Below are 22286 nucleotides of genomic sequence, written 5' to 3' on the forward strand. Positions count from 1 at the left end.
CGTGTTTATTCAGTCTTTCATTGTTGTCGTAATCTTATCTGGAAGTCATTTCAACTCTTTTCTAAACAGTGGAAAATGCTTATCTGCTACCTTAGAACCCTGTTTTTATCTTGAAGAAGTTAAATCATGGAATTCAAGTGGATTTTGGCACCTACTTCAAAAATGTTCTGTTCAGTAGGACTAATTGGATAAGCAAGTAGTTATTTACAGTAGTCATAGTGTTTGTTTGTGTTGGTCCACAGCCAGACTGACCAATCACTTTCATAGATAATGTGTTTGCTGCGTTTGCTGTCTGGCACTGCGCTGATACCTTCTGTCGACATCAGAGGAGGGAAGGAAAACTTTTATCAGCAAGGATTAGAGCACATGACATCAGGAATCACGAGAAGAAGCTTTGTAATGCTAACACAAACATGGCTACACTTGAATATTTAGTTTCATTTCTGGCAGAACTGCAGTGCTCGGGGATAAATGCACAAGTAGAAACTGTTTACATTCATCATTACCGTAATGCTGATAATCCCGCTGCAATGCCGTGTTTCTCAGAGAGATCATTCCTGGAGATAAATGGAGACCGTTAAGAAATAATCTATCTTCTGTGCACAGTAAACAAATCACCTTTTCGGACATGGACCAAAATAGTTTTCCATGACAGCGGCTCGGTGCTGTAGGTGGCTGCAGGCGGAGAATTAATGATACTTCTCAGAAGCCAACGTCTGCTGAGGCTTTGGCTAGAAGCTCGGGCTGCGGGATCATGTTCTGGAAGTGGAAACCAGGCTGGAAAGGATTCACCGACTCTGCGCTGCAGCAGACAGAGAAACAGCAGCTCCACAGAACTGGATTTGTTTCACGAAAAAAAAACAACAATCCAAACCAAAGGACGGCATGCAGCAGGGATGGAAAAATGAAGACGGACAGCTCCTGCCAGCTTTCCTGGACAAAAAGTGAAGCTGAAAATTTGGCAAGCAGAGAGATGAAGAGGAGGAAAGTTTAGACGCTCATTTTCTGCCCCAAACACTTAATTTAAATATGTTAGGCTTATATTATTATTAGGAGTACGAGGTTCAGCTGAAGGATAATTCTATAATTCATCTCTGGGCAGCTTTTTACGGGAACCATTCGGCACAAATAGATTTAAGTCCCTTTACGCTGAAACACTGCAGTTTTGTTCTCATCATAATCCAATCCTTTTTTTATGACGGAGGAAAGACTCATGTTTCGTACATTACACTACCACAAATAATTCATAATTTACAGCGCTGTGGCCTTCCTTATCCATCATGTTCTATTACAACAGGGTGATGAGTTTGGGTCTTATAAAGACTTGATATATGGACAAATCATTAGTGTGCCGCGGGAGCCTGAAGACAGTAAATGGACTTTAGCTTGTATAGCACTTTTCTAGTCTTTTGACTACTCATAGCGCTTTTACACCACATGTCACACCTACCCATTCACACCCTGATGGTAGAGGCTGCTATGTATAGAGACCATCAGAAGTAACTGATCTCATTCATACACACTCATATGCCATCGACGGAGCAGCATCTTGCCCAAGGACACATCAGATATGTTGCTGCAGGAGCTGGGGATCGAACCCTCGACCTTCAGGTTGACAGATGAAGACTCTACCAACTTAGCCACAGCCGTATACGATGAGGCTGAAATGGAGATGCTTTCATGCTGCCTCAATCCCGCATAGCAAGTCACAAGCACTCTAGTATCCCGTTTCTTTTCCTTTGTCAAACAGATTTCTTCTCTCCACTGGCCATAAGAAGTACTACTGTAAAGTTGCCATAACAAATGTTTTCACAATGACTACAGCTCAGAATGTGTTTGGTGAAAGAGGTCGTTTATAGTGATCAACTCAAAGAGAATACACGCTCAACTTGGCAGTTCACCTCAACCCGAGGAATGTCTTTCAATTTTTCATTTACTGTTGTAGTTGACCTTGAGCGCTCCCATTTGACGTTTTTTTTTTTTTCCAGCAGCAGCAGCAGGCCGCTCCTTTCAGCAAAAATAAAAACTCTGACACATTTTCTTTATGCTAGCTTAACATAAAACAGTAATCACGCAGAGCTAGCATCAAGCTGTGGGACATAGTGTAGCATTTAGCAGCTAAAGAGCCAGATGTACTCCTCAGAATAAGGAGGCGGTGGAAAAACTGAAAAGAATAATTGTGTGCTTGCGTTCAACAGGTGGCCAAAGACACTGCCAAATATGTGCTAACAAGGCTCCACACCTGCTGAATGTGAGATTAGAAACAGTATTTAACAACATAGTTTAAAACATGAATAGTACAAAGACTAGCAGGGAACACGGCATGTCGGTATCTCGACTGACCCCGTCAAGTAAAAGCCAAGATGGTATAAAAACTAACTGTATAGAAGAAACAGTAAAGATATGTGATTAAAATGGATCTCCACAGAAGGAATGCCTGGGCCAATGAAAAACAACAACAATAATTGAAAAACAAACCAACAAGTATGTTTCAATCGATCAAGAATATGGCAAAATTTGTCAAGTTTAAGAATGACAAATAAATAAATATGTTTGAAAAAGATGCCCACATTGTCAAAGAATGAGAAATCAAGTCTGTTAGCCCATCACAAAGCTGACACTCAACAGCAATCATACTAATATCTAAGCAAAATTAAGCTTTTAATTTTCCCTATAAAAGTCCTTAATTGGCGAAAGCCGATAGCCTATCGGTTATGTCGTGCGTCCCATGTATGGAGGCTGTGGTCCTCTTAGCAGTGCCTGTGGGTTTGGGTCTGACCTCATCCCGTACTCCCTCTCCCAACATTTCCGGTCTCTCTTCAGCTGTCCTATCTAAACAAGGCAAAAATGCCCAAAAAATAACAAAACAAAAAAAGTCCTTATTTGGACTGTGGGAAGAAACAGCACAGAGAGGTGAGATACAAAGACGTTGTATACATGTGTCTTTATACAAATTAGAATCCTCACTTAGGGTACACATTGTCTGTTTATATTTAGGATGGAGGGGTCTTGCACCGTCGTCCATGGTGAGAAATGATGTATCGGGTTTATTTATGCTGAGCTATTTAAAGCAGTGTTTAAAGCCTTATAAGAGAAGACAAAATGTGTGGTCTGTGGTGTGACGGTCAAAGAGTTCATACTAAACAACACATAATAATGGGAATAATTCTCCTTAATCAGTGATGTTACTTCACCAGTTTATAAAACCAGCTTGTTTTCACAGGATTTCCTCTTCATTCTCTGCATAGTTTCATGCTGTAAAAAGCCGCCTGAGGTCAGGACTGCGCAGAACAACGCATATCTCAGCCAGACTTTACACTTGGCGCTTACAATATTTTACGATGTGTTAGTTGTTTTAACAGACCTTATGCAGCGGCCAAATACATTCACACTCACCTTTTTAATATGTCATGTCATTTGTTCGAGTCAGCAACATTTCCAGTAAAATTCCTCTCTGCTAATTTGAGTTCTGCTGAAGCAAACAGGTAACTTGTTACCGGCCTGGAGGTGAGTCAGGTTTGACTTTGTGTCCTCATTTTCCTGATGATGATGATGATGGAGCCAGACGTGCTGTGAGCAGAAGTCCAAACGAAGCCGAGCTTCACAAATCAGCTCCGATCTCACAGGGGGTCAGCTGTTGAAAACAATTTTCTTTGTCTTTGACCCCTGAATTAAGAAATATTTGAGCCACACAGGCACACAGGCAGGCAGTCATGTTTCCCTTACCTCGACTTTCTCAGACCAACAACCCTCTTCTTCTATTTGTTTATAATCTCAACGCTCTGCTGAGAGGAATGTGTACATTTTGCATCCTCTGATTTATGTTTCCATATGTCCGCCGCTCCCAGGGGACTCTGACAAGAAGTGAAGGAATGTAAATTTGCTTTTAAATGTTCAGTAGTTGCTACCACATGGGGGATTTGTTTGTTTGAGCTAAACTGCGCTTTTTGAATACTTTCTCTTCTCATCCATCATAGACTTTCTTCTCAGACTACATCTTTATCCTAAAACCTGTGTGAAATTCCTCCCCCAGCTTGGAAGCTCATCTGCACTTTTCATATAATGTGAGGATTTAGTTAAATTACACTCATTTCTCTTCCTGCTTCTGTCTCACTTCTTCCTCCCTCCCTTCCCACAGATATTGATGAGTGCCAGGTCCATAATGGGGGCTGCCAGCACAGATGTGTGAACACCAGAGGCTCCTCTTACTGTGAGTGCAACCCCGGCTCTCGTCTGCATGTGGACGGACGCACCTGCCTCGGTAAGAAATGTTTCAGTTGTATGTCAGAGCTAACACTGAAGAGATACTTCTGTTAGGTCCTTATCAGTGTACTGTGACTAATGTTACAATCACAGCCCCCTGATGTTTGTCAGATGGTCTGCATTTTATGGAAAACTGTGAAAACACAACCAACATTAACAATAATTTCTCTATAAATCGATTCAGAAATGTGATGTATGCATCCAGAGTTCCCCCCTCTTTGATGTGGTTCCACATGTTCCAAAGTCACATAAACAACGAAACACTGTTTTGGAGGATCATTTTTGCTGGAAGGTTTTAAAAAAGAACTTGTTGTACTGGGAGTGTAATTTTTGTTCATAATTTAATCTGAGTTTAGTTTTAGGCTTTTTGACATGAGCACTTACTCATATGAACCACAGTCTTGATGTTGCAGAAGTCGACTCCTTCGACTCTGACGAAAAACCAGACTGTGAGATGACTCAAATAAAATTTGCTGGTTAAGGCATCCTGAGTCCAGGTTCTTCATTTTACACTCCCTGCAGTGCATATCTTGTAGGAGTTTTGTTTGAGTGAATCACAAGATATCTTTTGTGCTAAAGCTGAAACGAGCAACTATTTTACAATCATCTTTATTACTGTTTGGCAGTTTTTTTTCATTTGAGAAGACTGTTTTGCCTTTATTTGATAGGACAGTGGATGGAGTAAGAAACTAGGGAGAGACAGTGAATGAAATGCAGGAAAGGAGCCACAGGTCGCGACCGCCCGAACCCGGGCCGCCTGCTTGGAGGACTTCATCCTCTGTACATGGGGCGCGACCCAACCGCTAGACCATCTGCACCCCTATCTTTTTATTTTTTTATTTTCTTTAAACCATTGTTAATCATTCACTGTTTTGTGCCAGACTTAGACTCACTTAAATTCACTTCAAAACTCTGGAAAGTGCCTATGAGATTTATTTTTGCATTTTCAAACCAATGGGCCAACCGTCATTTGCTGGAGATGAACATCGTGTGAATGGATTGAATGCTCTTGATCGGTCTCTAAATGGAGCTTTTGGTGAGTTTATTTTTGCTGGAGCTTCAAGGAATTTTGAAACTCAATCCAATCATTTTGAATGAGTTGCAACTCAGAGTGAAGTTTACTCTTGAGATCTGGAAATTGTTTTGACTAATACAAAGACTCAGTAACAAAAAAAAGTAATGGTTGACAATGTATACATTGTAAGAATTATTATGAGATTTAGAAAATAGGAATTAATACATCAGTGAAAGAGTCTTTTGTCTCTGAAACACTGTTACTTAATGGTTCTGCTTGTTTCTTCCATTTAATTCTTCTTTGCTTTTTTTTAACAATCACATAAGCTTCATTCCTTTGATGTTATCTTTTTACCTCTCCAGTATTCAAACAGTACCTGTATGTAGTTTCTGACATGATGGATACATTAAAAAAAAATAATTCTTCAATAGCTGATAGAGAAGAGCATATAAACCTGGCTGAAGTTTCTACTGTCAGGAATGTATACAGTGTGTCCTGAGATGTAGAGAGGAAATCATACAGTAATGTGTTTCTTGGCTTCATAAAGCGAAAGTTATTTCATTGTCTTATAGAGCAGACACTGAACTGTAGCTGGGACTAAACTGTCCCTGAGAGGCCTTTGTGTGACAGCTGCTGCGTGAAAAAAAAAAAAAAGACTGATTGCACTAATAATCACAGAGCACATCTGGACCGACTCCCAGGTGAAGCTTATCTGTGAGGCTGCATATCCGCTGTGCAGTTGAAAGCTGCAAACTGTAACCTTCACGTACTGAAATGTTTCCAATCTTTCTGTTTAAGTGAATAAAAGTATATTTTGCACCATGCACAGAATAACCACATGCATGCTGGATACAAGACAACACATACCACTCAACTCTGAGAGCAGATGTCCCCTTCTTATCCAGCGCTTGATCTGCCAGCAGAGGTCACATGTATCCCACACACTCTGTGTGTGCCTGAATAATATTTGAGCTGGAGAGCATTCTGAAATATGACGTGTACTTGCGATTGATGGATCTCCAGCCTTTGAGTATTTTAAAAAAAAAACTCTGATTTTAAGGGCGCCAGGCAGTTCAGCCTCTGACTGTAGTTTTCTCTGAGGGAATGGAGTCCAGGTCTTCTACAGAGGTTTCATCTGTTGATATGACAAGAAGAATTCAGGCAGGGAAAGATGATTGAGCAGATTTTGCCCTCGGACTCATCAGTGGTAGCGTTGTCCATCATGGAGGTCTTGCCTTTCAAACCTCTCTGTGGTTTTTGGCCCTTTTTTGGACATGGATCTCTCAGGGTTCAGAGCAGTGCAAATGTCTGATTTATTCTCAGAGTTTCTTGTCAGAATATCAAAACCGCAACCACGATCTCTCTGAGAAATAGAATAATTGATATGACACCACATCTAATCAAAAACCAGAAAAGTTCACCATAAACCGCTTTTATTCTACTGCCATGTTTTCTCATTGTCCGTGCAGCTGTTCTGTCCTCTCGTCATGTCAATACATTTCTTCCTTTTTTTCTCCTTCACAGCGACCCATTCATGCGCCATCAGCAACGGTGGATGTGAACACTACTGTGTGCAGCAGTCCGCCGCTCATTTCCGCTGTCGTTGCAGGCCAAATTTTGTGCTAGCAGAAGACGGCAAGCATTGCAAATGTGAGTTCCCAAACTGTGTTGTGAGGTAATAATGAAAACACACCGACACACATCAGGGCACAGACGGGGAAAGTCATAAAATGGATGTGTGACTAAAGAAAGAGTGTGAGTGTAACCGATTATTTTGAAAGATTATGATGGTTCTGATTCACTGATTAAGATTACAACACTGAAAACACATTGCCAGTCATGGCTATCTGATAGGATGTCTTTTCTGGAGAACAATTAACTGACAATCATGGGATGATTAAATTGGAGTGAATTACTGCTATCTGCTTTATTGTTTTTACTTAAATTAGTATTTTGATGTCTCTGCTTCTTTTAATCACTGCTGTCTTTACAGCCATAAAGTTAAAGTGTCTCAAAACTGAAGTGAAATTATACATATATGCATTTTAAATAACTGTCTTTCAGGTGTTTTCTCTTTGTAATTGTTGGCTGTGAACCGCTTCCTCTAAATTTTGCAGAGCTGAAGGTTCCCATCCCAGATGCCAGACAGGCTTACACAAGTCAAACACACACACAGAGCTGTGCAGAGAGCACATTAAAGAGATGAGGTGGAGGTGCAGTCAGACAGTGTGGACTTAAAGCTCCCCATATGCTTTGCATTAAGATTTCGGTTTTTACAGTTTTCTCCACTGCTGTGCAAGAAGTTGTGTTTGAATGATTTCGATAGCTTTATGTTTATATGTGTGTGATTTTTGTGTTGCAGTGCAGAATCCTTGTGCAGATCAGAATGGAGGCTGTATGCACGAGTGTCGGGTTGACGGCGGGAGAGCTCACTGTGACTGTAAAGTTGGTTACATCTTGGCTGAAGATGGGAAAACCTGTGAAGGTAAATTTCAGTATATTCAAGTACCTAATCATTAATCAGGTGTTCTGGAGGCTCTGGAGCTTTCAGTCTCATCTTCCAGATGTGATAGAACTGATGATGTTATAGATTTTCTGTCCACTTTGGCTCAAAGGTCAAGTTTAGAATCAGAATCAGTAGAAAAATTCAAATTTGCGCATCTAAATTAACATTTCAACAAGGCCAGGTTATTATGCACTTCAGCTGAATGCTCCAGAAAAGTTTCCAAATGTTTCTGAATTCAGAAGTTAGAAGAAGGTTGTGAATTTTCAGGCAAATGTTTCCATTTAGGTTTCTATCCACTCTGAGTTCAAGTCTGCAAAAGATGTTTTTCATGGATTAGGTTTGTCAGAAGCACATATGGAACAATGGGTGATGCAAATGAACCTGTGCAAACCAGATGTATTTCTTTATGTCCTTTCTTTTTTTCATTTTTGTTTCATTTTTTTGTGACAGATATCGACGAGTGTGAGTTAGAGGAAGCCAAATGTGCTCACGGATGCCACAACACACTGGGCTCGTTCGCCTGTGTGTGTAACACTGCCTACGAGCTGGGATCTGATGGGAAACAGTGCTACAGTCAGTACAAACTCTCTTTATATTTAAACATGCATAGAAATCTTACACTGTGTTGTTCAGATATTTAACATATTTCAGTCCTTTAATCGACACTAATAATCCCTCTTTGGACATGTAAAGGGATCGAGATGGAGATCGTGAACAGCTGCGAGAACAACAATGGAGGCTGTTCACACCACTGCCAACACTCAACCGGTGGGCCGGTTTGCTCTTGTAACCAAGGTTACAGACTGGATGATGACCTTAAAACTTGTCTTGGTAAGAGACTGTAATACACTTGCATTGACAAAAAATCCTAACATATCATATAGCACACTCAGTTATTGTAAGTTTCCAGGAATGTACCGTATTTATTGTCTAATTCATGATTAATGTATAAGTGGATAACGTGATTACTCTTTTTGAATAGCGGCCATGAAGTGCATAGATTTTTAAAATCTGTTGCGTTCTTAGAAAAAACAACAACAAACATTTAGACGTTGGATCTGTATGATGCTAAAACTCTGTTCTGTTCAGGAGGTGGAAGATGCATTTGACCAGTAAGAATACAGGTGTCAACATTAACTCATACTAAACAAACCGTCTTAACGGAAATCTACATGACTTCAGTGCTAGTCTCCATAAACTGTAACTTTTACTTTAATTTGCTATTAAATCTGTAGAGTTTACAGTTTCTCATAAAACCTTTGTGTCAGTGAGCAGCGAGGCATATTGCTACAGTCGGCTCATAACTCTCGTCTTCCCTCTTGTTGTGTTTGGCAGACGTGGACGAGTGTGGAGAGCAGAGCTCCTGCTGTGAACAGGACTGTACCAACTACCCCGGGGGTTACGAGTGTTACTGCTCAGCGGGGTACAGACTCAACTCAGACGGATGTAGCTGTGACGGTATGTTTAACCCTCAGTTCAAATATGGGATATGAATCACATCGCTAATTTTATGGGACTATATCAAGCCTGAAGTTTTGCTTGTGTGTATTTTTCCAGTTTGACTCTAAATACGTCAACACACACACAGTGTTGTGTTTTGTTATAATTTAACATTTCAAAAGTGATTTGTTCACTGAGATTGTTTGGGCTTCTCCTCTTGATGAAGTGTATGGGTTTGAGTCTGTGTCTGTGTCTGTGTCTGTGTCTGTGTTGCTCAGATGTAGATGAGTGTCTGGCCGTTAACGGCGGCTGTGATCACACGTGCCAGAACAGCGCAGGCTCCTTTCAGTGTTTCTGCCGCCGGGGTTTCCGTCTGGATGAGGACCGGCAGTCCTGCATCCGTGAGTATCAGCAATCACGGTAGATAGAGAAAGAGAGAGAGAGAGAGAGAGAGAGAGAGAGAGAGAGAGAGAGAGAGAGAGAGAGAGAGAGAGAGAGAGAGAGAGAGAGCGGGAGAGTGAGGATCACACCAGAAACATGCCAACGGAAACCTGGCACACTTACATAGTTGTAACTGCAAAATACATCCTGTGCTCAGAGTCATTCATTGAAATTGTGAGCATTAAAAACAGATTGTAATTTAAACACACCTAAACTGGCCCATTCTAAATGCCACAGCTGGAAAAATAATAAAGAGGACAGATATGGTTCTATTCCCAATTACATTCAAAGGTTTGGAATAGTGGGCCTTTTCACAGCAGACATTTGGACCTGTCACAGTAGGAAAAGCACTGCTGGAGGAAGCACTCAGATCTTTAACTTAGTTTAATTTAGTTGTACAGTACTGTACAAATACTATAATACAAGTAAAAGTCTTGCAATGAAACTGTGACTTCAGTTACATGTGTAGGTAGAGCTGATATTTATTTACAAAACCCTTGTAGCTTGTAAATTGCTCCCTTGGGGACCTATACTGTATAGCCTTGTTGATCAAATTAAAATCATGATTCAGTCATTTACATATTTTTTTAATGTTGATTTCAGTCTGCCGACCAAGTACCTAGAAACTAAATGTATCTGATACATTTGATGGAATAAAAGGTCAAATATTAGCCTCTGACATGTTGTCGGGAAGTGTAAAGAAAAAGAAAATTGCAGCGCCAGAGTTAAATACATATACCTATTTTTTTAAGCACAGAATTTGATAATATGTTTATAATTACTCTCACAGCTAATGACAAGATGGCTGTGTTCTATTCAGTTGTTACAGTTAGTGATGAGAGTCCTTCAACAAGACAGCATGCAAATACAACAGGGCCTGAAAATGAAGAAGCTAATAAAATAAACTGCAAAAAAAAGTTTAGGTGATTCTAAACAAATTTGAAATGATTCAAAATCTTACCAGTTGCCCCTCATGGGCATACAGAGTTATCATAAGAATACTGTATTTCTTTTATATTGGCACAGCTGACAGAAAACCTATAAACCGTGTGAGATAGTATCCGTTCTTACCACCATAGATCAGACTTTCTTGGAGCAAAAGGAATAGTTTCAATATTAGTCAATTAGTCAAGTAATTCCTGCTGATTCATTTTGCAAAAGTATTTTTAACTTCCGATATCACATTCATGCAAAAAAATACAAACGAGAAGACATCAAAATCAGGGACATACAGAAATATTATACAGCCTGTGTTATTGCCATTAAAACCATACATCTCTCTGCAGCTCTGGAAGATGCAGTTGAAGCTCTGTCCAGCGGAGGAGCCATTGAGCTGCCTCTCATTCAGCCACAGCTCACCTTGATGCAGGACTACAGCCAAGCCCTGGAGCGCTATGACGACTACGAGGACGACGAGGGGGAGCTGAGGGCAGAGAGCAACCTGGCAGAGAAATTCGGTTTGTTTCCTCGGCCTAATCGGGAACAGCTCATTATCGTTAACAGGAACCTGTATCCCATTACCTGAGTGTGACTCTCAGGAGGTGAAGACTTATTTACTGCAGGCAGGAATCAGACCACATGGTGGGGGGTTAATATCTGGGCTTTATGTTTGCAGACTGTTGGTCCACATTGTGTCAGCGCTGTTTCTTTGGCAGGAATCCTGATGCTTATAAGACCTGTCAGTTAAACAGAGCCTGAACAGAAAGTCAGAGGATCTGGTTTGAGTCTCCCAAAAGTAATCAACACTTTTTACAAAAGTGCAAGTTAAATGTTCTTTTAATATGAATTGACAAAAGCAATGCTTATATATATATATATATATATATTGACCCTACAGAAGTTTGATTTGGTTGGAACTCCATCCAGTTAAATAATTTGAGAAAGTGCGAAAACTTTTTCCATCTTTGCGGATTTTCTTTTTCCTTCCGCCTACATGCTCCTCCTAATTTCACTGAAAGGTTTAATATTCTCTGTCAGCACTGACACATTCACAACCTCTGACATTCAAGGAGAAAAATCCATCTTCTGCCCTCACTTAATAATCAAGCATAGATGTTTGAGCGTGAACTTTCCATCTCCCTGTTGTTTCCAGTTTGTTTGGATGACACATTCGGCAACGACTGCAGTTTGACGTGTGATGACTGTTCTAATGGAGGAAAATGTAACCCCTGGAAAACTGGCTGTGCATGCCCCGACGGATGGACGGGCATCATCTGCAACCAGAGTGGGGATAAGGACACACGACTACATACACATGTGCAAACAATAACTAGTGTCACTGACTGGTTAGAAATAAAACACTTTATTTTTTATCTCACAGCGTGCTCTGAGGGATATTTTGGAAAAAACTGCTCCTTCCCCTGTAAGTGTAAAAATGGAGCCAGCTGTGATCCGGTCAGCGGGAGCTGTCGCTGTCCACCGGGGGTTAGTGGAGACTTGTGCCAAGATGGTGAGTTTGTTCCACACAGTAGAGTTATTACTGTTAATGAAAGTAAAGGAAACAATGAAAACCAGATTGTCAAAAAACATTTTGTTTATTGAAATAAAAAGGCTTCACAAAAAACACAACTTACTGAAAACTACAATGCTTACTTAATTAAACTTAATTTATCAATTGATCCATTCATTTCATACACATGTAGAGTCTTTGCCATAGATATGAAATCCATCTGCCACTTCTTTTTAAAATCTGAAGCTGTTTTACAACAGCATACATTTTTAAAATGGTATTAAAAAAACTGCATAATTGATTTTTCTGGGCCTTTTTGGTGTTGTTCCTGATAGATTACCATGTTACAAAAAAAACAACTAAAACTAAAGATTAAAAAACAATCCAAACAAAATAAAAACAAATGACTAGTTAAAAACTTTTATAACCTTGCAAGACACAAGTTTTTATTCTTAATCTTGATCTCCTTTGTTGTTTTCTGTAGTTTACTTTGAGTTGTTTTCTCTGTGCAGGCTGTCCTAAAGGTTTCTATGGAAAGCAGTGCAATAAGAAGTGTAACTGTGCTAACAACGGGCGCTGCCATCGGACCTATGGAGCTTGTCTGTGTGATCCTGGACTCTACGGACGCTTCTGCCACCTCCGTATGTCAAACCATACCACACTGAACCCTAATGTCAGGATTATAAAAACACTTACTGTGTTTTTACACAATGAAAGCATCAGTTTACAATAAAACAAGCTTATCAAAGTCAGTCATCTTTAATGTCAATTTTGTCATACGTACTGGACATACAGAAAAATCATTTCTCTCACAATCAAACTGCAATAATAAAAAAGAAAATAAAAAAACAGGAATATATTATTTACTTTTATCGTGGCTGTGATTGATCATGTTTCTCTCTGTGAACTGTCCGATGTAAAATCATCTCTCCTCTGTCTCCTCTGTCTCCTCTGTCTTCTCTGTCTCCTCTGTCTTCTCTGTCTCCTCTCTCTCCTCTCTCTCCTCTGTCTCCTCTCTCTCCTCTGTCTCCTCTCTCTCCTCTCTCTCCTCTGTCTCCTCTCTCTCCTCTGTCTCCTCTGTCTCCTCTGTCTCCTCTATCTCCCCTGTCTCCTCTCTCTCCTCTCTCTCCCCTGTCTCCTCTGTCTCCTCTGTCTCCTCTATCTCCCCTGTCTCCTCTCTCTCCTCTCTCTCCCCTGTCTCCTCTGTCTCCTCTATCTCCCCTGTCTCCTCTCTCTCCTCTCTCTCCTCTGTCTCCCCTGTCTCCTCTCTCTCCTCTCTCCTCTGTCTCCCCTGTCTCCTCTATCTCCTGTCTCCCCTGTCTCCTCTGTCTCCTCTGTCTCCCCTGTCTCCTCTATCTCCTGTCTCCCCTGTCTCCCCTGTCTCCTCTGTCTCCTCTATCTCCTCTGTCTCCTCTGTCTCCTCTGTCTCCCCTGTCTCCTCTCTCTCCTATCTCTCCTCCCTCTCCTCTCTCTCCCCTGTCTCCTCTGTCTCCTCTCTCTCTTCCTCCAGCTTGTCCTAAGTGGACTTTTGGCGCAGGCTGCTCCGAGGAGTGTCAGTGTGTCCAGCAGAACACACTTGAGTGTCATCGTCGCCATGGCACATGTGTGTGTAAACCCGGTTACCAGGGCAGCACCTGCAAGGAAGGTGTGTGCAAGGTCACGATGCTCTGCTCATGAGACTTAACTTACATTTACTGAAGTTTTTATTTTTTTTATTACTTTATTGGAGATTTTATTTGAACATAATCAAACAATAAGAATGTCTTTAATCTCAAGCTCTTTGATAAAAGTATGTTTGAAGCAGAGATGTTACTGTGTCTGCTGACCTGATTTCCTCCGGCAGCTCAATCCAGAGCTTCAGGGCTAAGGGGCTCTGTATCTTTAAAGCTTTAAAAAGAACATATTTTGGCTAAAGTTTCTAAGATGATACATACAAGACTGCAATAGTTTTGTTGTGTGATGTTCTAAGCTTGAGTTGCTATATCTCTCAGCTTCTTTGCAGGCTTAATGCGTTCCACCAGGGCACCAGCAGAGGGCAGGATGTGTTGTTTGAGTTGTAAACTGTAGACGACAGTCCAGTGCAGCACAAGGTGCAGCAAAGCATCAGAAGAGAACTGTCCGAGTACATCACTAATAAAAGCTGAAATCCAGTGTCCAGTGTAGCAAATAATAAAATATCAATACCTCTGTCTATATTTCCAGTGTGTGTTGGTGCATTAATCAGCAACACTCAGACGATTATATTTATCAGTCTACACATTAGCTGCAGAGAAGTCCATTTTGTTTTTCCTTCATCCTCATTAAAGTGCTCCAGACCTGTCCACATTTACAGAATGAGTCAGTCGAGAAAAAGCCTGATCACCTCTAATGGGAGACATAAAAAACATTTTGAAAAAACTTTAGCCACTTTTTCAGTGGTTGATTTTCATTTTCTCATGTTTATTTTTCCTAATATGATGAGTTCTCTCTCCCGCTCTGTCTCCCAGAATGTAACCCCGGAACCTTCGGAGCCGGCTGTGAGAGGAAGTGCTCCTGTCCACCTGGAGTGTCATGTGATCACGTGGCTGGAGGGTGCCAACGGAAATGCCCTCCTGGACGTCATGGAGAGAACTGTGAACAGGGTAGGAAACCCCCACACGAGACACACTTTAGGTCTTCTTTCTCTTCAGTTCTATTCGTAAACTTCTCTCTTGTGTGTGTGTGTGTGTCCTGTGTCAGACTGTCCAGACGGCAGGTTTGGAGTGGGCTGCGTGCATCCTTGTAACTGCACAAGCGCCCCATGTGACAAAGTGGCGGGACAATGCAAGTGTCCCGCCGGGACGACAGGAGATCACTGCGAGAACCGTGAGTGCAGATGTTTGTATTTACATGTGAGTGCTAAATCACTGCAAACATCCCCATGATAAATGTAACAAATGTGAATATATCTTTTTTTTTTTTAAATCACAGTGTGTCCTGATGGTTTCTGGGGTCTGGGCTGCAAACTCACCTGCCCAGTGTGTGAGAACGGAGGCGTGTGTGATAAACACAACGGGTCGTGTATCTGTGCTCCAGGGTTCATGGGCAGACTCTGCCACAGCAGTAAGTATTAACACCGTGCATCCTTAGTTACCATAGTAACATGCATTAACAGTGAGCCCACCAAGGAGGATGGCAGCTCTGTGGAGTATGGAAATGTTGCAGCGGTGCAATTTGGACGAGAAATAAAGCAACATGTCAGAAGACGGAGGTTAAAACCTCTCAGCGGCATAGAAAAAAAAAACCTCAAACATATTTTCATTTTGGAGGAATAGCTTTATTCCATTTTAAACAACCGCTGGCTCCGACAGCATCCCTTGACAGCTGAATCAGAAGAACCAAAACTGTCAATGGAACTTGCTCTGCTTCCATGAGATCTGGTGGAGTTGGTTATGGTACATTAGTCTTGGCATTTGAGATTTTTTTTTCCTTGCTTAGCGTGCCCGGGTGGACGCTTCGGTCAAGGATGCCTGATGAAGTGTGTGTGCGAGAACAACGCTCGCTGTGACCCTGTGAGTGGGCGGTGTACCTGCGCTCTAGGCTGGACCGGACACCAATGCAGGAAAGGTAACAGTGCTGTAAACACATTCTTTATCATAATATAAAAGATCATCTCTTAATGCTATGAGGGTTTGTCATTTCTTATATCTGATGCTAAAACATGATGACTCTGCTGCAGCCTGTGATGCGGGACACTGGGGCGCTGACTGTGCAGAAACATGTGACTGTAGGAACGGAGACGGCAGCTGTGACGCTGTGACGGGACAGTGTAACTGTGAGGCCGGTTACACTGGAGCACACTGCCATCAGAGTATGTTCATAGGACTTTTCAGTTACAAATTTCAAGCCCAAAGTGTTAACAACCGGTCATTATTTCAACTTACTGTGTGCATCTTTACCTTTCATCATAGATAATTTCAAGTGAATGTTATTATTATATTAACAATTTATCTGACCGTTAAATAACCAAAAATAAAACAACTTTATTTAACTTGTGTCGGTCTGATATTAAGGTCTGAAGACTGAAACACTGTTGAGAATTAAAATTCATGGTGCATCATTCTGCAGTGTTGTTCTTAGGTCTCCCACCAGATGATTGTAAAAATTATAACTCTGCATTTGTACTTGATTATAATTGTCTCTTTTATACAATGGACTTGTTCCAGTCTTTTTCTCTTATAGAATTTGTTCATTTTCATTTGCAACGTTTACCAAACATGACATCACTAGTCTGTAAGTTTAAACTGTGTGTGTTTCATTTCCCCCAGAGTGCCCAGCAGGTAAGTTTGGTCTCGGCTGTCGACATCACTGTCAGTGTGATAACAAGGCGTTTTGCGACCATGTGAGCGGAGCTTGTACCTGCCTGGTGGGATGGACCGGAACCTTCTGTGAAAAACGTAGGCTCCTCAATCACAAAGCCAAATTCACTTAGGAATATGAATACATGCTCCTAACAGGAAGTTTCGCGTACATGTGTGTATTTCAGCATGTCCTCAGGGTTTCTACGGCCTCGACTGTCAGGTGAAGTGTTTGTGTCTGAATGGCGGGAGCTGTGACCACCTGAGCGGAGTTTGTTCCTGTCTTGCTGGCTGGATCGGCTCATTCTGCAACCTGAGTGAGTGACAGGTTCAGTGGACAGGTGCTGGCATCACTCCTGTTTTATGAGAAGTTTAATGAGAGGCTCTGAATGTCCATAACATGACATGTATGAAGCAGCATCAAAGCACAGAGAGCATCTTTGTTTCTCTGACTCATAGTGCAACAAAAAACTTGCTTGGTTTCAGAGTTATTTGGGAAAACCCAGCTCAGTCACGCATGAGAGAGCAGCGCCCGTGATCACTTTCCAGACTCTGGAATTTCCACTTTTGATCAGAAGAGTTCATGAGGAGGTAATCATATTGTTTGTCCCTCTCATGGCAGCGTGCCCGACCGGTTCCTTTGGGGAGGGATGTAACCAAACCTGTAGTTGCCGTAACGACGGCATCTGCCACCCGGCCAGTGGACAGTGTGTGTGCACGCCGGGCTGGACTGGACCCAATTGCACAGAAGGTCAGTAAACACAACACACACACCAAAGAGATCATATATACGACAGGTTCATTCAGGATGGTTTTGTATGTGTTTCTTTCTCCCAGAGTGCCCTGCAGGCTTTTATGGCGCTGACTGCCGGCAGCACTGCTTGTGTCAGAACGGAGCCACTTGTAACAAAACCAACGGAAAGTGTACATGTGCTAAAGGATGGATGGGTGCAGCGTGTGAACTGGGTAAGAAGCAGAAGTTCTGTTATTAAGAGTTTCCACAGAAACCACCTTTAGACAGATCACTGAAAGAAAAACGTATTCTTCTTATGTTTGAACTTTTGGCCAACATTTATAATCATATACTCAGAAAAGGGAACAAGTGAAAGTCTAACCCGTTTTATTTTTCACATTTTTAAACCTCTTTTAATTACATTTCAAAGAGTAAGCACACATGAAATATCAGGGGTTTCTTCCCATAGTTATTTTTTGAATATTTATCCTGCCAGATTTATGTAGCTGTGTGATCTTTACAGATATGAAAAAAAAAACAACAAACATATTTCTGTTAAGAACATCAACTGCTGCTGCATTTTACTCTCAACATGCAGAAACTTGTGCATGTCTTCTTCTAATTTCATCCATTCAATGTTTCTCTCGTCCTCTGCACTTTTTTCTGAAGGGGTCGAATATTAAAGGTTGTCATATTTTGGACGGATGTGAAAGCTCTCAGGTTTTTGTCAGCACAGACATTTGTTCTGATAACGTATCATGTCCAACATTTTACACAAACCTACATGCTATTTAGTAGGTTTATTTATCTTAAATCTTTATGCTCACATCAATACATTACATTTAGAATTACAGTGTTTGCTATTAGCAGCAGGAGAGATCGCAGACTTCATGATTAACTTTCTGGAATGTCAAAGTTTGTTTATTGTGGGAAAGATAACATGTTGATTACTCTTGAGTTCTTAAATTGAAATGTTCATATGATCGGCCTTAAACCACAATAATGGAAATACAATCATGTTTTACTACCCTTCATTTATTTACATCACAGTGTTTACTTAATGTTAACACATACAGCCCAACCACACATTTAACCATTTAATCACAAAGCAGATTATTATGTTTAAAACACTGGAGTTACACAGGACAACAATATCAGAGCCAAAAGGACAACACATGCTCCCACCTTTACATGTTTTATTATTGAAGTTTCAATTGATGAAGACTCACTTGAGCATACAGTAGCTCTATTCCATCTTCACCTACACATGTATAATAAAGTCTGGACAGGTCTGCAGCACAGCAACATCACCTGACCCCTGCAGTAAACAATTAAAGCAGTGCTGTGTGGTTGTTTCACTGAGCTCAGGAAATACATGAGTCTAACTTCAGTCTGCTGCCTGAGCTCATCTGTTTTTTACCCACAGTCTGGCACAGATTGTTTCTGCACCACAGGCGACTCTGCTCTGTAAAATCTCTGTTGACCGGCCGATGACTTTCTCTCTTCTGAGCTCCACATCACACTCTATCCTCCCTCTGTGACTGTTACAACGTCTGTCTGTGCCGTTGCCAGGACCCTCTGCGAACTCAGGAAACCTCTAATCCTGTCACTGGAATGTCTTTACGCACTGAACTCTGCGGCTCCTACCCCCGAATAATGACTCTGTACTTTATCAAACTATAAGTGAATGGGATAAAAAACATGTTGCAGGCCGCAGCGGGAATAGAAAACAGCAATATTTCCTTTTTGTGTATGATTCACACGATGGCTCTGTTGTCTTTGTCTTGAACTCTGTGTGTTTTCAGAGTGTGTAGCGGGGCGGTCTGGAGAGGACTGTCAGGAGCGGTGTGAGTGTGAGAATAGTGGTCAGTGTGACAGACAGACGGGACAGTGCAGCTGCAGCGCCGGCTGGATCGGAGAGCGCTGTGAGAAAGGTTAGAGAGCGAGCAAAAGTAATGAACCCTTCAAAAACAACCGTAACCTCAGGGGATCAGCCGCACCTTGAAGACTGCACAACTTGCTAATGTGTGTGTTTTTACTGTTAACCTCCACTTTGCACCTTTCAGCTTGTAATCCTGGACTGTTTGGTGCGGCCTGTGAGGAGAGATGTCAGTGTGTGCACGGAGTTTCATGTAATCACATCACAGGAGAGTGTCAGTGTCCGCCCGGCTGGAGAGGAAAGCTCTGTGATAAAGGTACAAACCTGCAACCTTCTGCTGGACAGAGTTTGTCCTTTAACTTCAATAAACTCCTTTTATATATATATGCTGATTTATTTTTCACATCTGCATGTGTGAGCAACTGTAGAGGAAACCTGACTTATGCAGTTGATATCTTATTAATATCTCATTTTAACAGTTATTTCCTTTAAACTGTTGTTCCTTTAAACTGTTGTTAAACCTTTTGTTCCTGCTAATGCCTCTTCTTTACGTGTACATAAAAGAACCGTGAGCCCATCTGTGCTGCTCCGTCTGCGAGTTTGTTCCTGTTTATTCCACTTACTTTGATCCTAATAGAGGATCTTTGGACAGGGTGTATTGAAAGTGTGTAAAACATTAAGATAAGCCCTCTTAATTCAGAAATATGATTGTTCTCTTATGAAATGTTTTCTCATTATTTATTTATTTTTTCAAAATTTTGCTTATGTGGGACTTCTTACCTTTTTAATGAGAAAAATAAATCGATATAAAAACAAATTCTTTAGATTGTGAAGTAACAAAGAATTAAGAAACAAAACGAACGTATTTCCTTCATGAGTCATAAGCGCCTACGATCTTTTCTATGCGTCTCCTTTCAGCGTGTTTGCCAGGTACGTTTGGAAGAGGCTGCATGCAGCGCTGCAGCTGCGCTCAGGGAACATCCTGCCACCATGTCTCCGGAGACTGCGGCTGCCCTGCTGGATTCACAGGAAACGGCTGCGAACAGAGTGAGGGAGATTCTGCTCTCAAATGATGACGCATTTCTAAACTCATTCTTGCTTTGAATAAAACGTTCACTGATGTATTTATAATGAATCAGAAAGCAAGAACGTCCCCAACAGACCAACAGACTCTACATGTGATCCCTCTCCCTCCCTCTGTCCCTTCCTCCCTCAGCTTGTCTTCCAGGTACATTTGGACAAAACTGTAACCAGGTCTGTCAGTGCTCTCAGACTAACCAGCTCTGCCACCCAGTGTTCGGATCTTGTTACTGCGCTCCAGGTTTCCAGGGCCCCAAATGTGACCAAAGTATGAAAAACAGCAGATTTACATCTCTCAAACATGGAAATAAAAGTAATTTTAAACGTGCTAAATCTCTGCTATTCCATGTGGCTCTTTAGTTTGCAGAGATGGTCGTTATGGTCCGAACTGTGAGAGAGAGTGTCAGTGTGAAAACGGAGGACAGTGTGTTCCGTCCACTGGAGCCTGTGAGTGTCCTGCAGGATTCATGGGAGCAAGCTGCAACATCAGTGAGTCTGTATAGAACTGCATTTCTGAATGAACTTGTTATGAATGACAGTATTGGGTGATCATTTCCTGGTGTGTGTGTGTGTGTGTGTGTGTGTGTGTGTGTGTGTGTGTGTGTGCCTGTGTGGTCACAGCGTGTCCAGCTGGACGATACGGAGTCGACTGTGGTCGGGCGGCGCTGTGCGGAGATGGAGCTCAGACTGATCCTATCACTGGCCGCTGTGCGTGTGAAGCCGGACGTAGAGGAAGCGACTGTGGAAAGGGTGAGGAGACAGTACTTTTTTGATACATTTTGAATTGATTGATATATTTATTTGCTATTTTGGTGGTGTTTTTACAGTAATGATGACAAAATTACACTTTGTAGGAGACAAATGTTTTACTGAAAGCTGGCTCAATGGTTCTCTTTCCACATGAGTGATTTATTTTTAGTGATTTGAATCGAAAGTGAAATGACATGTATTATAAAATATAGCTATATGACAATCAAAAACAGTTGTCGTGAGGAAGGAAGGAGGAACAGTCCAGTTTTCACTCTGAATTTCGTTATACTTCTAAAGTATGTGTATTACAGAGATCATGCCAATAAAACAATAATAATGACATCTTTTTCTAGCTCTGCCTTTGTTTAACCCCCTCTTTATGTGTGTTGGTGACACTCCAGTCACCATCAATCATGATTATTACAGTTTTTGCTTCAGAAAAGTGACCCGAGCCTCTAAACACCAGGATCGAATGTAAAATAACTACAGGACAGACATCTCTCTGTTTTATCTGTAAAATAACTACAGGACAGACATCTCTCTGTTTTATCTGTATAATAACTACAGGACAGACATCTCTCTGTTTTATCTGTATAATAACTACAGGACAGACATCTCTCTGTTTTATCTGTATAATAACTACAGGACAGACATCTCTGTTTTATCTGTATAATAACTACAGGACAGACATCTCTCTGTTTTATCTGTATAATAACTACAGGACAGACATCTCTCTGTTTTATCTGTATAATAACTACAGGACAGACATCTCTGTTTTATCTGTATAATAACTACAGGACAGACATCTCTGTTTTATCTGTGACCACTTGACCTTTAAGAATAACTACAGATCTCTGTGATCATTTTCAAGTTCAGACTTCTCTGTGCAGGTTTTCATTAGTGTCATGCAGACTCTCTCCTTACGATGAGGGATCGGGTAGTTCAGCCAATTTCAAAGTCAGCATGGTTGTTTTTTCTTGTACAAAAATGAAGGGCAGCAAAGAGCTCCTTCTGAAGGCACAAAAAACATGCTGCGAAGGATGTCGATTTTAAATCAGCAGAAGGAGAAAACTAAACTTTTTGTGACCCTGTGTTTGTATAATTGTAAGAAGCAGAATGTTTCTTCTTTATAAATCATGTTTGTGTGTTTGGTAATCAGGCTGCCCTCCAGGCTGGTTTGGGGCTGACTGTGTGCAGCGTTGTCACTGCAGTAATGGAGGTGTGTGTGACTCTACAACTGGAAACTGTTCCTGTGGTCTGGGCTGGACTGGTGCACACTGTGAAAAAGGTGATGAGACACACTCTTGTTGTTTCCTAATGCAGACACATATTTGCTTCTGCTCTATGACTATCTTAATCAGGCTGAGAGAATCATACATGGAGTTGGTCATGTTTTTTTTATTTTTTTGGTCGT

General features: G+C 41.3%; 1 protein-coding gene across 2 annotated transcripts in view; it reads left to right on the forward strand.

Moving 5' to 3' along the window:
* megf6b (multiple EGF-like-domains 6b) overlaps window positions 1-22286 on the forward strand; it is a 66545-nt gene that overhangs the window by 40760 nt on the left and 3499 nt on the right. For both annotated transcript variants that reach the window (XM_065954715.1, XM_065954716.1), the window contains 28 exons: window positions 4139-4261; window positions 6803-6928; window positions 7641-7763; window positions 8235-8357; window positions 8478-8615; window positions 9120-9242; window positions 9503-9625; window positions 10952-11122; window positions 11758-11889; window positions 11986-12114; window positions 12627-12755; window positions 13625-13759; window positions 14601-14735; window positions 14833-14958; window positions 15064-15195; window positions 15571-15699; window positions 15812-15943; window positions 16401-16529; window positions 16619-16747; window positions 17053-17181; window positions 17268-17396; window positions 18969-19097; window positions 19230-19358; window positions 19961-20089; window positions 20259-20390; window positions 20483-20611; window positions 20744-20872; window positions 22032-22160. In XM_065954715.1, coding sequence (XP_065810787.1) covers window positions 4139-4261; window positions 6803-6928; window positions 7641-7763; window positions 8235-8357; window positions 8478-8615; window positions 9120-9242; window positions 9503-9625; window positions 10952-11122; window positions 11758-11889; window positions 11986-12114; window positions 12627-12755; window positions 13625-13759; window positions 14601-14735; window positions 14833-14958; window positions 15064-15195; window positions 15571-15699; window positions 15812-15943; window positions 16401-16529; window positions 16619-16747; window positions 17053-17181; window positions 17268-17396; window positions 18969-19097; window positions 19230-19358; window positions 19961-20089; window positions 20259-20390; window positions 20483-20611; window positions 20744-20872; window positions 22032-22160 — 3651 coding nt within the window. The remainder of the gene's footprint in view (window positions 1-4138; window positions 4262-6802; window positions 6929-7640; window positions 7764-8234; window positions 8358-8477; window positions 8616-9119; window positions 9243-9502; window positions 9626-10951; window positions 11123-11757; window positions 11890-11985; window positions 12115-12626; window positions 12756-13624; window positions 13760-14600; window positions 14736-14832; window positions 14959-15063; window positions 15196-15570; window positions 15700-15811; window positions 15944-16400; window positions 16530-16618; window positions 16748-17052; window positions 17182-17267; window positions 17397-18968; window positions 19098-19229; window positions 19359-19960; window positions 20090-20258; window positions 20391-20482; window positions 20612-20743; window positions 20873-22031; window positions 22161-22286) is intronic.

Source organism: Labrus bergylta, chromosome 5, assembly GCF_963930695.1.
Source record: "Labrus bergylta chromosome 5, fLabBer1.1, whole genome shotgun sequence".
In the NCBI taxonomy this organism is placed as follows: domain Eukaryota; kingdom Metazoa; phylum Chordata; class Actinopteri; order Labriformes; family Labridae; genus Labrus; species Labrus bergylta.